Source organism: Oryctolagus cuniculus, chromosome 10 (assembly GCF_051225735.1).
Source record: "Oryctolagus cuniculus isolate XC-2025 breed Fujian yellow rabbit chromosome 10, ASM5122573v1, whole genome shotgun sequence".
Lineage (NCBI taxonomy): Eukaryota > Metazoa > Chordata > Mammalia > Lagomorpha > Leporidae > Oryctolagus > Oryctolagus cuniculus.
In genome coordinates this window covers 87,279,761-87,297,030 of record NC_142876.1, presented here as the reverse complement: position 1 = coordinate 87,297,030, position 17,270 = coordinate 87,279,761, and the positions used below count along the sequence as shown (strand labels likewise).

The window sequence follows — 17,270 nt, the reverse complement described above, 5'->3', positions numbered from 1 at the left end:
TGTGAAAAGTCACGCAGGAGCCCATGAAGAAACAAAGAACTGGGTCTCCCAGAGAGCTATTCAGGAAATGCCTTCTTCAGGGAATGAAGACCCAACATCTGCCCTCAAGAAACTCAGTCTGGGCCAGAAATACCAACAGGTGATGGCACTAGCATGTAATGAGAGAACAGCTTCCAACCTACCTTTGTCAACTATAAAATAAACGTTCCACGGCTCCAGTTCAAAAGCCAACTCTCCCAAGTTGTCTTCATCAGTTGCTTCACATAGTCCAACTGTTTTCCCAATTGGGATTTCTTCATCCAGTGTAAAGCTGGCTTTATGGCGCAGGGTTGAGTTCACAGAAGTAACACTCGCGACAGCGTTTTCAATACTGAATAAGCTTGTTTCACAGGAGAAGATTGTTAGAGTGGCATTTGCTTGTTGGGTATTGCTTTCTACACATGAAGGGGTGAAGGAGCATGAGGTTGGAGACAGCCATGATGAAAGTGGAAGTTATGACCACATAGTACTAGCTAACCTGTTTATGCAGCACTTACCTACAGTGCACACTACCAAGCACTTTCACTATGTTACACCATTTACTCCTCACAGCAGCCCTAGGAGGTAGGTACCATTTTACCTCCATTTAACAGATGTGTGAACTGAGGCTGTAAGACATAAAGTGACTTTCAGAATTCAACATCTATGTGGCGGAGAGAGGGTTTGATGCCACGTCTGTCCGGCTCCAGAGCCCATGTGTTTAATCACTGTGCTCTTATCCTTCTATGGCAAGACACAGCTTGGTAAATTTGCTGTCCCTCAGCATGGCAAGATAAGCTCCCTAGTGATACTGTTAGCCATAGTCTCCCTTGAGGGTAATGATAACCAAGCATGTCACAAAGTAAGAACATATCCCGCAAATAACTTACTCTGTTGCAGTTTGAATTTTAGACTTTAAAACTATTGTGTTTTCAGTTGTTAAGAAAATGTTTGCTTGGGAATTTTATACCTTAAATGGATGTTTACATCTTACTTGCTTATTTTCTTTTTTAAGAAAGAAAGAAAGAAAGAAAGAAAGAAAGAAAGAAAGAAAGAAAGAAAGAAAGAAAGAAAGAAAGAAAGAAAACTTATTCAGTCATAAATTTGAGAAGCTGCATTTTTTAAATTCAGTGTCAAGGCCAAGTTAAAATATTATGTTCTGTTTCATTACCTGCATGTCATGATGGGATCTTGGTTGTTGACATTGACAAGGAAAACCTTGAGATTTCCAGCAGTGAACAGTCCTCCAGGATCAACCACTTTAATAATCAAGGAAAAACTGAAAATGCAGCCACAGGAAAGACAGCTGAGATGTCCCAGCAACAAACAGGCTTTCGGCAAAATTCCATCTACTGGGCTTAACTGACCACTTACAACAATTGACTCATCTAATTAAAATGTCAGTCTGACCCTTTATTTTAACAGTTGGAAATGGCTAACATGGTTGTTACGAACCAAATTAGTCAACTCAGTTGAAAGGACAGGCAGCAAAATCTGTGAATGCCCATAAATAGCAAAAAAGCAAAGGGAATTCATTGGCATGTTGTAGCAAACAAAGTGTACAGGTGGCTCTGAGAGCTCACCCTTCAAGCACTGATTTTTTAAATTACTGAAAACTGACAAATGCGAAGGAAAGGGTGTTAAGAACATTTCTTTTTTTTTTTTTTCATTTATTTGACAGAGTTAGAGAGAGAAACAGAGAGAAAGGTCCTCCTTCCATTGATTCACCCCCAAAATGGCTGCTATGGCCGGAGCTATGCTGATCCGAAGCCAGGAGCCAGATGCTTCTGCCTGGTCTCCCATGTGGGTGCAGGGGCCCAAGCACCTGGGCCATCCTCCATTGCCTTCCTGGGCCACAGCAGAGAGCTGGACTGGAAAAGGAGCAACCGGGTCTAGAACCGGCGCCCATCTGGGATGCTGGTGCTGCAGGCGGAGGATTAACCAAGTGAGCCATGCTCCAGCTAAGAACATTCCAAGCCCAACTGAATGGCTATGGGGAAATAGTTGGGTGGTTAGACGATTAATCAGTTTTTTTAATTTAGCAAAGATCAGTATGGGTCTGGGGAATGACAGTACTTGAAATGAGGAAACAAAGTTCACTCTTTGAACAAAGCATGTTTGCATCCATCAATAAATGCTTTTATATGCTCAGTTCTCCCAATTTGCCTGGAACTGTCCAGCTTCTATGACACTGAAATCCCACATCCCAGGAAACTCTTTAGTTATAAACAAACCAGAGGAGTCGGTTCCCATTGGAGGCCAGGGGGTGCTTTCTGTTTCAGCTTGAAATGTATTGATAAGTCCACCATGATCATTTTCCTTCTATGTACCCTATAAATAAAACCAGTTCTAACTTTCCCCATAATTCACAACTTTCCTTATCAAAAAAAATCATTATTTATGAGACAACCCTTGACAAAAACCACAGTCAATCCACTTCTCAGTTATTTTGAAAATAACTCGGAGGAGTCTTCATGACAAGCATGGCAGGGATCCGGAGTGGGCAAGAACCAAAGCAGTGAGGAGCTCAGACTAATTTGGTACAGCTGAACCCTGGAGAGCTGACGACAAAGATGTAAGGGAGCCATGAACCTTTCTCGCTCCTTCACTGGGCTCTGAACGAGCAATTTCACAGCCCCTGTGCCTCCTCAGATGAGAGCAAATTGATAAGACCCAATGAGGCAGTCTAAAATTTCTTTTATCTCCACTTAAAGATCTGCTCACTGACCCTGCTCTACAGCTAAAAAGGAATCTAAGCAATGATGTATTCTGGGTAAACTTCAGTGAGAAGCCACTGAAACACTTGAGCTGAATAACTGCATATACTGGAAGCAGAACTTCCCTTTTCCAATGTTAGCTGCTTTGATTTCAAATGTACTAAGAGGCCGGCACCGCGGCTCACTAGGATAATCCTCCGCCTGCGGCCCCGGCACATCAGGTTCTAGTCCCAGTTGGGGAGCCAGATTCTGTCCTGGTTGCCCCTCTTCCAGGCCAGCTCTCTGCTGTGCCCCAGGAAGGCAGTGGAGGATGGCCCAGGTCCTTGGGCCCTGCACCTGCATGGGAGACCAGGAGGAAGCACCTGGCTCCTGGCTTCGGATCAGCACAGTGCACTGCGTAGCGGCCACTTGGGGGGTGAACCAATGGAAAAAGGAAGACCTTTCTCTCTGTCTCTCTCTCTCACTGTCTAACTCTGCCTGTCCAAAAAAAAAAAAAAAGTACTAAGAAAGGGGAACACTCATCAACAAAAATAGTTTAAGCTCTCATGGCAGACTTTTACTTCATTTTTGTTAACAAATCTTAAGATTTGTAAATACCTTGAAGCCATATCATCATTTTCCCATGGGCAGACCAAAAAGAAAAGGACAAAGAAACTGGGGTGGATGTTATTCATGAGTCCCAGAGCTGGTTGTGGCCCAGATAATTCAAAGAAAAGTACAACATCAGGTACAGGTGCTTGGGTTCATGGGAAAATAAACAATGATTTCAGTAATTTGTACCCCAAAATCATATAAAGATAATACAAATTTAGTCAAGCACCAACATTCTTCTACCTTTGCAATGATCCCAGTTTTGAACTCTGAATATCTTTCACGGAGAGGGATCTCAAACAACATATGAGCTCCTAAGCTTTTGGCAGCTGCACTTCAAAGGATGCTAACAGCTAGGGTAGCTACCACCCTCATCTCCCACAAGAGGAAAGACCTATTCATGAGTTGATTGGAATGGCTTCAAGATCCCTTTTCTTGTGTTGTGAAGCACTTTGATGAGGAGCATATGATTGAAAAGGGTGGTTATAAAAGTCATTATAAAAATAAAAATAATAATAACTTGGACCAATGGCTCCCCACTTGGCAGATACAGAGGAAATAAGTAGCAAATGTCAGTGCCTTATCTATTCAAAGATGCAGAATTGCAGTGAGAACAAATTCTGTGACGTAGGTATCCAGAGAGAAATCCCACCCACTCACACAGTGGGATGCAAACACCGCCCCTGGAGTCATACTGATGTTTTGCTCTGAGGGGCATGGGTGATGCACAAAGCCCCATCTCCAAGCCTGGCACCTAAACCAGTGGTGGTGCAATAAAAGTTAAATGCTGATTTCACTTTTGAGGCAATGTCAAAAGCATCATCATTTTAGAAGCACAGGAAAGCCGGGGGGTGGGGGGGATATCCTCAGGGAGGAAAACAGGAACCCAAGGCCTGGCATTTCAAGTGAAAACCCTGGTGCAGTGTTTACCTTCTTGCTTCACTCTCAAAATCAAACACCGTGGCTGTGGAGATGGCACCCATGCTGTTGATTGTGAAGCCAGAGCCCTCCGGCGAAATGAAGTACTGTATATGGGACAGTAAAGAAAATGCAAAATATTGCAACGATATCAATGTGTTCCCTGGCCAGATTCCACATCTGCAAGAACCAGCAATCTCTTTGTGCCCTGGACCCCCACCCTTCCCTCCCCCGCACACAACAGGTGCTGACAGGTACTGCTTGCCAGTGATGATGATGGCATTATACTCCATGCAACTGACTTCTCGCCAACCTGCCCTTAAATATTAATAGTGAATTTTTCTGACCCCTTACATTCAGCAGGTGACCCAAACCCTCCTCACAGCACTCTACCCAAAGCTACAATTAAATAAAGATAAAACTGAGTGACCTTTAGAGAAACGTGCTGTTTAAATTTTTTATCGGTTCTTATTTGAGAGAGACAGAGCTCCCATCCATGGGTTCATTCCACAAATGCTCACAATGACCAGAGATGGCCCCAGGGCCAAAGCCAGGATCTGGAACCACAATCCAGGCCTCCCATGTGGTTGGAAGGAGCCCAGTTACTGCCAACAGTACTGCTGCCTCCCTGAGTCTGCATTAGCAGGAAGCTGGAGACAGGAGACAGAGATGGGGATCAAACTTAGGCACTCTATCATGGGACATGGGTATCTTCAGGACTGCATACCCACTTCTGCGTTCTAAAATTTTATTTTTGTCTTAATTTTATCATATAGAGCAGCCTGAGTATTTAAGGAGAATGCAGGGATCATTTTGTTTGTTTCAGGCTGTTTATTTGGAGAAGTAAGGGAGTTCAGGGAAGCAGAGCAGGAAAAATATGAAATCCTGGGACATCTGTTCGTGTGAGTTTAAAAGTGTAAGTGCAAGCGACATTTTAGCAAGTTGTTTTCTTAGTATCTCATGGCCTTTCCTTCTCAACAACTTTGCTATTCTGTTCCATGCTTCAGATACATTGTGTTTTAATTGTAAGGACTCTAGGTCACAGGTACAGATGCTATCCCTGTCCTACAGACAGGAACACGGAAGCTTAGAGAATTCGAGTGGCCTCATTTGGAAGCCGGACAGCTGAGTTTGCAGTTACTTTACATTTTGCCTCTGTACTCGCCCCTCCTGGCTGCATCCCGAAGGCAAAGTTTTTGCTAATGGCGGGGAGCGGATGAGGTCAGAGTTTCTAAAGCAGATGAGAATCCAATGATTAGAAAAAGCCCGGGCAAAAATTCAGGAGAGGATTAATATCAGGAGTTAATTATACCAAGTGGTACTGACTTAATAATTGTGTAGTCCCAGAGATAATTTAATAGAGAAGATTAAACCCAAAAGGATTGCAAAGCAACCTAAAAATCATTTGGAGAAATTAGTGACCTTTAAATCCATTGATTTTCTGATGAATCATCATGTTCTGGTTAATTTTAATTTATACCATCCATCTCTACACATATAAAATAAGATACAATTGATCTCTGCTTTTTCTGTGAACAATGTAGAATATTAATATTCAGAAACCGTAGGCAAATCCATCAGATATTTACTTGTAGGGCAAACACAAGAATAACAAAGGCTGTTTTTGTGGAGGGTGGATGCAGGTTAAATTACCTACCAGGGTCCCTCCCCGCTGGATCTGCTAATACAAAAATATACATGATTTTTAAAAGACACGCACATTTACATTCGCAGCCACTCAAAAACTTGCAGTTCTAAATTCAATCTCACTGTTACACAGTTGTCAGGAGCAGCGCACTTTGAGAAGCGACATTTCTATAAGGCTTAATTTTCCATACAATGAAGTAGTCTTTTATAAAAAAAAAAAAAAAAAAGATGGCACTGATATGAACAACGGCTGCCCACGTGCTGGGAAGGTTTGGAGATGGTGGTTGCTAGGCAGCCAGGGCCATGTCTAGAAAAGCCACCTAAACAAAAGAGCCCCTGAAAGGGAAAACAGTCCCAGCGATGAGAAATTCACTTTCTCTGCGGCCAGGAAACAGATTCATTGTTTTTGGCCTTTTTTTTTTTCCCCTTTCTCCACTTTATCTATAATACCATCATCAGGTAGTAAAGGATCATTGCTGCCATAACAGCCGCACCCCTACAACAGCAGAGCGGGGACCCAGCACGGACCCCAGGGAAAGGCAGGGGCAAGGTGGGCTTGTCTTCGCAGCCACTTTACTCCCGGCTCTGAAAGCCTTGGTCGCAACTGTTTGCTCTCAGAGAAGCCCGGGAATTGGAAATGTCAGAGCCTGAACTTTCAAGCCAAACACAAGGAGGACCATCAAAGCCTCCTCGAGAGCACACAGCCCAGTGCTTCAAAAGCAGGGGCTTGGCAGCCGTGTCGGGATTGTTCTGTGCCCTTAGTGTGAGAAAGCAACAGCACCTTAGACTGGCCCTGTTTTGCCCTAGAATTCTGACAGGACTTAGGTTGCCCTCAAAAGCCTTGACGTTCACACTCTGCACTTTCTACTTCCTTCCAACTCTCTGCTCAGCTCTTTTCCAGAGTTATCACACTTAACCTTTCAAATGAGGTTTTCAGATGGGGAGGCTCCCTAGCCCCATCTGATAGGCAGGGAAGTTGAGGCTTACAGAGGTAAAGAAGTGTCCCAAGAATGCATAGCTAGTGAGTGGTCGTGCTGAAACTAAAACAGGGCTTTCTGACTCGAGAGACATTATGTTGTGCTGCAGGTTCATAAGAGGCTAGCTTCCTGGGAGAAAGGCACTGAGACTATTTTTAAAACATTATATTTAAATTCATTGATCCACTGGGTCACTCCCCAGATGTTCACAATGGCCAGGATTGCATTCAGGAACTCCATCTGGGTCTCCCAGGTGGGTACCAGGGATCCAACTACTTGATCCAGCACCTGTTACCTCCCAGGACCTGTGCTAACAGGAAGGTGGAGTCAGGAGCACAGAGCCAGGAATCAAACTCAGGAACACAGAATGATTTGTGGAGGGATTAAAGAAAGAATCAAGGTGAGTGAAAGCGTGGTTACAGAACAGGTAAGCAGTAACGGCTTACCAAGGTGGGGGGGGGGGGCAGGACAGGACAGGGCACTGGCGAAAGAAAGGCCATCGAAACTGGCACCCTGGGAAACTTTAAACTTTTGGAGCTTCTGCCATACTCCTCTGTCCCACAGTGGAGGATGAACCAGGGAAGAAAACAAGAAAAGGGGCCGGCACTGTGGTGCAGTAGGTTAATCCTCCACCTGCAGCGCCGGCATCCCATGTGGACGCCGGTTCTAGTCCCAGCTGCTCCTCTTCCAATCCAGGTCTCTACTATGGTCTGGTAACGCAGTAGAAGATGGCCCAAGTACTTGAGCCCCTGCACCGGCGTGGGAGACCTGGCAGAAGCACCTGGCTCCTGCTTTCGGTTCAGTGTAGGTCCGGCTTTTGCGGCCATCTAGGGAGTGAACCAACAGAAGAAAGACCTCTCTCTCTGTCTCTCTCACTGTCTGTAATTCTGCCTCTCAAATAAATAAATAAATGATATTAAAAAAAAGAAAGAAAACAAGAAAAAGGAATCAGGGGGCCGGCACTGTGACACAGTGGGTTAAAACCCCAGCCTGCAGTGCCAGCATCCCATATGAGCTCCAGTTTCAGTCCCGGCTGCTCCACCTCGAATCCAGCTCTCTGCTAATGCACCTGGAAAAGCAGCAGAGGATGATCTAAGTCCTTGGGCCCCTGCACCCATGTGGAAGATCTGGAAGAAGCTCCTGGCTCTTGGCTTCAGATCAGCTCAGGTCTAGCCATTGCGGCCACTTGGGGAGTGAACCAGTTGATGGAAGACCTCTCACTCTCTGTCTCCAGCTCTCTCTGTAACTGTAACTCTGTCTTTTAAATAAATAAAAATTAAATAAATAATTAAAAATCTTTTAAAAAGAAAAGTAAAAGAAATCAGAAAGGTGAGGGAAAAGCCAAGAGTGCTTATTATCACAAAATAATATGAATAATAAGAGCTAATATTTACTTTTTTTAAAGATTTATTTATTTACTTGAGAAGCACAGTTACAAAGAGAGGAAGGAATGGAAGATATGGAACTTTGCTTTTCAAATAAGTAATTTAAAAAAAATCAAAAAATAAAACAAATAAAACAACTTATTTTATTATAAAAGGAACCTATTTATGCTTTCTTATGCTGATATATTATGTCCAACATAGTAGTCTAATTCAGGATCATGTTTTCTTAGAAGGAATTGATACAGAATTATGATCTGCCCTTACTTTTTCCTAACGGCAATATATTCTGTAATTTTCTGAAGTGAAAATGTTGGCTAGTCACTGATCAGCTACAAAATTTTTTATAGGAGGAGAGATGCATTTTTAAGAAAAGAGTTTCAAACTAGGAATTCTAGGCTAGGCATTCATTATGTTAATTAGCTTGAGTACTGTCCTTGAGCTATGCCGGAAGCATCAGCCCCTAAGCCTGAGCATTTTTTGCAATAGAAGTGATGGGATTTATGCTTGCCCTCAAAAGCCTTGACATTTCACATCAGATGCTTCCTCTCTGACTCCTGGGGATTCAAGCACTCCGTCTTGATCAGCAGTAGGAGTTGTTTCCACCTGTGCACTTGCTCGACACTGTTACAGCCCCCATTCTGCCCAGCACAAAGTCTTCTTCACACATGTAACATGAGAGTGCTTTAAAACGCTCATGAAAAGAGACAGGGATACAACACAGCACATAACTCAACTCTCAGGACACCCACATCCCGTACTGGAGTGACTGGTTCAAGTCCCAGCTACTCTGTTTCCCAACCAAATTCCTGCTAATATACACTCTGGGAGTTAACAGGTGGTGGCTGAAATACTTGGGTCCCTGACATCCACATGGAAGACCCAGGTGGATTTCTGGGCTCCTAGCTTTGGCCTGGCCCAGTCCGTGCATGGCTGTAGTGAGTATTTGGGTAGTGGGCCAGCAGATGGAAGATCCATCTCTGTCTACATCTCTCTTTCTAAGAAAGGGAGTTCTTGGGGGGGAAAAAATGGAATTCAAAGATAATTTTGGCAAAAAAATTATGAAACCCTTGTATGTATTTATTTTCATAATATATATTTTCCAGGAATGTTTTGAAGACTCCAGATGCATTGAAGATTCCAGCTGGTTAAAGTTAGGGACCTTGCCCTGCTCTACGGGGTCTAATCCAATGGTTTGACCCAGTGGTCTTGGTCTCTGCCACGTCTGAGGGATTCCCCAGAAACAGAAGGTGACATGAAAATGCTAACGAAGTGATTTAGTGAGTGCTTCCTGAAAACTGTGGGGGAAGGGCAGAGAAGGGAAGGAGATTACACAAAATACCTCTCCCTGTCCCCCGGAGGCATCTGCAGCCACACCCCAGTAGGATCTTGGGAGCGTATGTTAAGCCTCAGAGTTGTTCCCACTAAAGAAAATGGAGAGAGGCCTTCATGCTCATGTACTGGCTAACGACTTTATACCAGGAAGAGAAAAATTCTCAGCCTGCCCTTCCAACCTAAAAGAAACACCCAAGGGGATGGTGCTGTGGTGTTGCATGTTAAGTCACTGCCTGCAGCACCGGCATGCCATATGGGCACCGGTTTGAGTCCCAGCTGTTCCACTTCCTATCCAGCTCTCTGCTACTGTGCCTGGGAAAGCAGCAGAAGATGGCCCATGTGCTTGAGCCCTGGCACCCGCATTGGAAACATGGAAGAAGCTCCTGGCTCCTGGCTTCGGATTGGCCCAGCTCCTGCCATTGCAGCCATCTGGAGAGTAAAGCAGAGGATGGAAGATCTCTCTCTGTCTCCATCTCTGTCTCTCCCTTTCTCTCTCTGTAATTCTGCCTTTCAAATAAATAAATATGTCTTTTAAAAAGAGAGAGGAAGGAAGGACAGAAGAAAGGAAAAGGAAAGGAAAGACCCAAGAAGCACTCCCTTTTGACTGATGGAAGCGAAAGCACCTTGAAGCTGGCAGGGAGTGGAAGGCACCAGACAAGAATGGTAACGTGGCATCCACAGAGACCTGGGAGGGGCAGGAATGTCATCCAGTGCTGCCTCTAAAACTTTCCGCCTTCTAGAAGCTGAATTCACTGCTGAATCACACTAGGAGAAGCAGAGTCAGTGACTTCTCTAAGAGGCTTGTCACCTCATATGGGAGTAATAGTTAATTCTGTATCATGTGATAACTGATAGCAAGTAGACTTCATTTTAGTTCTGAATTGATTGGTTGGAGCCTCCCTCACCAGTTGAAAGGAAAGGTGCACTTAAATTGGAAAAGTGCCACGTTCAATTAGTGATGCCTGCCGCCACGCAAATGAGAAAGCAATCACAATACTATGAGTAAATGTGATGTCTAAGGTCCCTTTGGGATGCCAAGGAGAAAAGTAGTATTTATTTATTTGTTTGTTTGTTTATTTATTTATTTATTTTTTGACAGGCAGAGTGGACAGTGAGAGAGAGAGAGAGAGAGAGAAAGGTCTTCCTTTGCCATTAGTTTACCCCACAACGGCCGCTGCGGCCAGCACGCTGCAGCCGGTGCACCGCGCTGATCCAAAGCCAGGAGCCAGGTGCTTCTCCTGGTCTCCCATGTGGGTGCAGGGCCCAAGCACTTGGGCCATCCTCCACTACACTCCCGGGCCACAGCAGAGAGCTGGCCTGGAAGAGGGGCAACCGGGACAGAATCCGGCGCCCCGACTGGGACTAGAACCCGGTGTGCCAGCGCCACAGGTGGAGGATTAGCCTAGTGAGCCGTGGCGCCGGCCAAAAAGTAGTATTTTTAAATACTGATGCCCATCTCCCAACATTCCAGTCTAACTGGTCTGAGAAGGGGCCCCAGCATCTGTGTTGTCACATGAATCTGGCATGAATTGCCAGGCCATTTTCCAGTTGTCCCAGGAAACATTTTCAGGAGCACCTCAAAATAATGACATAAATCTTCTTAAAAATCAACGGTTGATTATAATTCCCTTCTTAGTCCCATAATTTTTTTAAATAAGCAACAGAACATTTCTATTTGTTTAGTCTTCCTAGACCTTCAACATAGTGTCAACTTTGAATGGGCTAATCAGTGATGAATCTTTATTTGGCTTGTGTGAACACACTCAAATTATTTTTTAGATTTATTTATTTGAAATGCAGATAGATATACATAAATCTATATATATACATATACATATATACATATAGAAATGCAGATATATATATACATAAATCTATATATATATACATATACATATATACATATAGAAAGAGAGAGAGAGAGGGAGAGAAAAGAGAGAGGGAAATCCTCCATCTGCTGGTTCACTCCCCAAATGGCTGCAACAGCCAGAACTGGGCCAGGCCAAAGCTGGGAGCCAGGAGCTTCATCCAGCTCTCCACGTGAGCCATCTTCTGCTGCTTTCCCAGGCCTCAGCAGAGAGCTGGACCAGAAGTGGAGCAGCTGGGACTCAGACCGGTACCCATATGGGATGCCAGCACTGCAAGCAGCAGCTTAACCCTCTGTGCCAAAGCACCAGTCCCCAGACTTAAATTATTGATTTCACTTCACACATATCCTTCAAGCAGTAACACTCAGACATATATCTCTGTAAAAGCACGGCCTTTACCTGTAGAAAACATGGCCAGAGTGTATACATTTGGAATTTGTAAGGCAAAAATTAATGATAATTCATTGTACAGTTGTTTGGAGCTTACTGCTTGTTGCAAGATGATTTAGAAATCCATGACTGCCAACTGCACTATGTCACAAGCTTGTCTGCCACCTGGTGGAGGAAGTTGCAAACTGCACTTGAAGTAAACCAAACATCTATTTAAAAAAAAAAAAAAATGCGGTTTTCTCCAATCATCACTTTCATGTGGAGAATTAAAGATATTTTCTAGTTAATTAAAGTTTTCTTAAAATCACTTTTCTCCAATTATGTAGTTATTTCAAGCAAAATTGCTTTTTAGCTTGAGTAATCCTGATAATTTTCTCCATTCTCAGTCACTGGGCTAATATATACCTAAACTAAATGACATTTCATCACGTGCCAGAACCTTCCAAGAAGCAAACTGTGTGAATAAAACTTTTTCTCCTTATTTTCTTGATGTCACTAAGTGCTGAAACGTTCAGAAGCGGTTAGGGCAGAAGATCAGGCACTGGTCAGGCACTAACTCAGAAATGAATCTTTCACGTGATTCTGCAAACATTTCCTGACGATCTGCCGTGACTCAAGAATACAGTGCACTGCCTGTTTATGTGACAATGCAATCTGATAAAGAGTGTTCATAGTCTACACAACCATAAACCAATGAGGTCAAAGCAAATCCTACCCCTTCTGTATTAATTGGCACTGAACAACCAAAGAGTTCTTCGTTTCCTTTAAGCTAGATGCAAACAGGTTTTTTTTTTTTGAGTAAAATAAGCCAGAGAAAGCCAAATATCACATCTTCTCCCTTACATGTGGGAGCTAAAAGAAAGAGAGAGGAGGGAGAGAGGGAGGGAGAGAGGGAGATAAGGTGGGAGGGAGAAAGTCCCATGTGTAACAGTTTGGCTGCAAATATAGTGTTCTGTCAAAGTTTGTTTTAAGTATTTGTCCAACAAATTTCTAGGGATTCTATACTACCACAATACTGATGATTTTGCGATTATTTTGAAATTTACTTTACATGACTGAAGTTGAACATCTTTTCTTTTATAGCCCTTGCTTGTTTTCCTGCTGGACTATGGTCGTTTTACTTTTTATTCATTGAACTTTTGACTTAGTAGAGCTATTAAACCTTTGATACGATGTATGTTAAAAACACATTATCTGGGGCCAGCGCTGTGGTGCAACAGGTTACAGCCTCAGCCTTATAGTGCCAGCATCCCATATGGGCGCTGGTTTGAATCCCAGCTGCTCCACTTCCAATCCAGCTCCCTGCTAATGGCCTGGGAAAGCAGCGGAGGATGGCCCAAGTGCTTGGGCCTCTGCACTCATGTGGGAGACCCACAAAAAGTTCTTGGTTCCTGGCTTTGGATTGGCGTAGCTCCAGCCATTGTGGTTATTTAGGGAGTGAACCAGAAGATAGAAGACTGCTCTCTCTCTCTGTAACTCTATGTTTCAAATAAATAAAATACATCTTAATATATATATATCTGAAAAAAATTTAATAAAATAAATATGATCAAAATTTGTGTAGTCTGCACCACCCAAAGTGGGGTGATATTAAATGAACCAGAAAACATTTTCATATCTTCCATCCCCTTGTGTTGGTTCCTGACTTTTTTTTTTTTTAAAGGCAGAGTGGACAGTGAGAGAGAGAGAGAGAGAGAGAGAGAGAAAGGTCTTCCTTTTGCCGTTGGTTCACCCTCCAATGGCCGCCGCGGCTGGCACGCTGCGACCAGCGCACCGCGCTTATCCAAAGGCAGGAGCCAGGTGCTTCTCCTGGTCTCCCATGTGGGTGCAGGGCCCAAGCACTTGGGCCATCCTCCACTGCACTCCCTGGCCACAGCAGAGAGCTGGCCTGGAAGAGGGGCAACCAGGACAGAATCCAGCACCCCGACCGGGACTAGAACCCTGTGTGCCGGCGCCACAAGGCGGAGGATTAGCCTAGTGAGCCGCAGCGCCGGCCATAGGTTCCTGACTTTGGACAGGCTAATCACTGCTGACTCTTGATCCTCTCCACAAGCAGGCTCATACCATGGATTCCTCCACAGCGGCTGACCCCACACACACATCCTCTCCCTCGTGACAGGACAAAAGCAGGTTTGCAGAGCTTTCCCTGCTCCCAGGAAGATGGCCACCCTTGTGGTCCACCTGGCAGCCATCACTGCCTCCCCTGTCTAGAATTCCTAAGGGACCAGTGTCAAGCAGAAGTTATCATCAACGCAGACTGTGCACATTCTGCCTCTTAAAGTGACCATCGGAACAAGGCTTGTCACAGCTCACTTCCTCAACTATCCCAGGAAGTCTGTTGCCCTCATCACCCCGACAACAACTCCTCCCTACCTAAGCCCACCAAACCTTCCCAGGGTACCCTTGGGAATCCAATGCCTCATCAACGAATTCCCGTGTCTTCCACCTCCTCTCAGATGCTCCCTTCACCTCACATTTCTCTGAAGCATTCCCTCGCCCTCTGTGAGCCTCAGCCATTTCACACCCACTCCTCAGTCAAAACTCCAGCAATCCACAGCACGCCCGCAACCTTCCCCAACTCTCCGTGCTGCCCTTGCTTCCCGCTTCACTGAGAGAAGTAGAAGCGTGTGAACCCAGTCATCTGCTGCCGCTCTATTTAAGACATTGACGATCAGCTTGAAAATTTCCAACTTCTCCCCTATACAAATCCCTGTTCCCGTCGCTGCCTAATTCTGCTCCATACTCTTGGCAGCATCTGATACACTGATATATATGACTGATTCTCCTGCTACTAGACTAGAGGCTCTGTGAGGGCAGGAATTATTGTTCCCTGCCAAAGTCCCAGTTCCTAGAATATTGCTTAGTAAGTGCTTATAAATAATTAGCTTAGCACTTAGTAAGTGCCCAAGAAATAATTATTGAGTGGGCAACAGAACGAGTGTATGGTCACTATTTCTACTTTTCTTTTTGCATATGTACTTTATGTCCTGTCTTCTTTCCTGTTTCTACAGGCGAACGAACTGTGTGTCTCATGTCAAGTCTTCTACACACACCCTGCATGACACTACACATGGCCTTTTGTGAGGACGCCACTCCAGCAATTTTTTTAAAGATTTATTTTATTTATTTGAAAGACAGAGTTACAGAGAGAGGTAGAGACAAAGAGAGAGGTCTTCCACCCGATGGTTCACTCCCCAGATAGCCTCAATGGCCGGAACTGCATCGATCTGAAGCCAGGAGCCAGGAGTTTCTTCCAGGTCTCCCATGTGGGTACAGAGGCCCAAGGACTTGGGCCAATCTTCTACTGCTTTCCCAGGCCATAGCAGAGAGCTGGATAAGAAGATTGGAAGAGGAGCAGCCGGGACTAGAACCGGCTACCATATGGGATGCCGGCACTTCAGGCCAGGGCTTTAACCCGTAGCACCACAGTGTCAGCCCCAACACTCCAGCAATTTGTCTTCAAGTCTATCAACATCACCTTCTGTCAACATTGCCTTCAAAATATGGGAATGGGACAAGTATTTGGTGCGGTGGGTAAGTTGCCTTTTGGGATCCCCACATCTCATATGAGTTGCTGTGCTTCCAATTCAGCTTCCTGCTAATGCACAACCTGGAAGGCAGCAGGTGAAGACAATGACTAAAGTAGTAGAGTCCCCACCACCCATGTGGCAGGTGTCCATGGAGTTCCAGGCTCTTGACTTCAGGCCAGCCCAACCCTGGCTGTTGTGGGCATTTGGGAAGAACCAGTGATTAGTTCTTCCTCTCTCTCTCTCTCTCTCCCCCTCCTCCTACTCCTCCTTTTTCAAATAAAATGAAAATGAACAAACATTTTTAAAATATATATATATATATATATATATATATATATGTAAGTGGCTAAGTGTGTAAGGAGTGAAGGAGAACAGTCTATACCTCTCCTGAAAGTGCCAAGCGAAACAGGAGGGAATGGTGTGGGGCTAAAAGCATGGCTAGCCCTGTGATAACCCAGACACGATGAAATATGGAATACAGACTCCAATGGTGGATATGCAGCTGTCCACTCTTCATTTTCCAGTTCTTCTACTGTTGTGAAATTTTTTATCACAGACTACTGGACCAAAATATGTAAATTCCATTAACTTCCCACTAATTCAATTTCCTCCATCCTAGACCACACTACCATCGTCTCTCACCCAGACTATAGCAATCACCCCTGAACCGTTCCCCCAGTCTGTGGCACTCCCCTGAAATAGTTCCCCTGGACTTGTGTAGCCACCTCTAACTGGCACCCCTGAGCTGTCCCAGGCACCCTGCAGGGCTCCCCTGGGCTGCCACGGTCACCTCTGAATGGTTCCGCTGCTCCCTCCCTTGCTTCTTCCCAGCACTTTTTTTCACACAGAAGCTAGCTTGAACTCTCTAAAACATACATAACATTATCTATTCCTTTACTCAAAAACTTCTGAGAGGATCCCACGTTCATTCAAAGAAGGGCAAACTTCCCAATGATGCTTACGAGGGCCTCTCTGATCTGACTGCTGGCCACAGCCCCAGCATCAGCTTCTGCCAACTCTTCTTTCAATCACATTGATGTTCGGGCAGTGCCTTTAAAATACTAAGCCTGTTTCCTCCTCGGAGACTTTGCACTTGCTGCCTTTGTCCACAACATTCTGCCTCCAAGATAAGTGCATGGTCCCTTCCCTCACTTTTTCCAGGGTCTCTGATCAAAGGCCCCCTTCCCAGAGAAGCCTTATTTACACTCTCCCTACACAAAGCAATACACACCATCATCTCCTCTTCCCATGCCTCTTCTCTTGCCTTTTGCCTCCCCCATACACACACACACACACACACACACACACACACACCACTGACTACTGGAATAATGTCACTAATCTGTTGTTTTCTTATTTTCAGTTTTCCTCACTAGACACATCCCTTATTCAGTGTTGTTCTCAGGGCTGTATTTTCACCACCTCAAACGTAGCTTCACAACAGGCTCTCAGTAACTATTCACACTGTGCAAAATGGAGGCGGTTCCAAAGCAGGTTTAACTCTATTTTGTAGCAAATATCTGCTCAAATATTTTTGCAAGTTACACTTGATACCAAAATATATGAAACTCTTCTCTTGGAAAAGATCTTATTTGGAGACCTTTCTCTCTGATTTTTAAATTTGATGGAAGTACCTCTCAGAAACCACAGTGCTGTAATAAACAAGATGCATTCAATCTGTGCTTTTAGGGAGCTTATCATTTCATGAGAAACATATTTCTAAATGATGGCCAATTTCTCAATGAGGAGTGGTGTTGTGAAGACACAAGAGGAAATTGCTTTGACAAGCTATACTTCACAGTAAAAGTTAATTGTTTTTGAGCCACTTCTACAATTAGGTCTATCAGTGTTTCCAAAGCAATAGAGACTTTAATATTGAGCAAATGGACAAAATGAG

General features: G+C 44.4%; 1 protein-coding gene across 3 annotated transcripts in view; it reads right to left on the bottom strand.

The window, feature by feature from the left end:
• Positions 1 to 17,270, bottom strand: part of LOC100359044 (cadherin-related family member 3) — a 106,712-nt gene that overhangs the window by 56,601 nt on the left and 32,841 nt on the right. For all 3 annotated transcript variants that reach the window (XM_089305993.1, XM_089305992.1, XM_089305994.1), the window contains 3 exons: positions 4,257 to 4,351; positions 1,190 to 1,297; positions 183 to 379 (listed from right to left, as the gene is read on the bottom strand). In XM_089305993.1, coding sequence (XP_089162119.1) covers positions 183 to 379; positions 1,190 to 1,297; positions 4,257 to 4,351 — 400 coding nt within the window. The remainder of the gene's footprint in view (positions 1 to 182; positions 380 to 1,189; positions 1,298 to 4,256; positions 4,352 to 17,270) is intronic.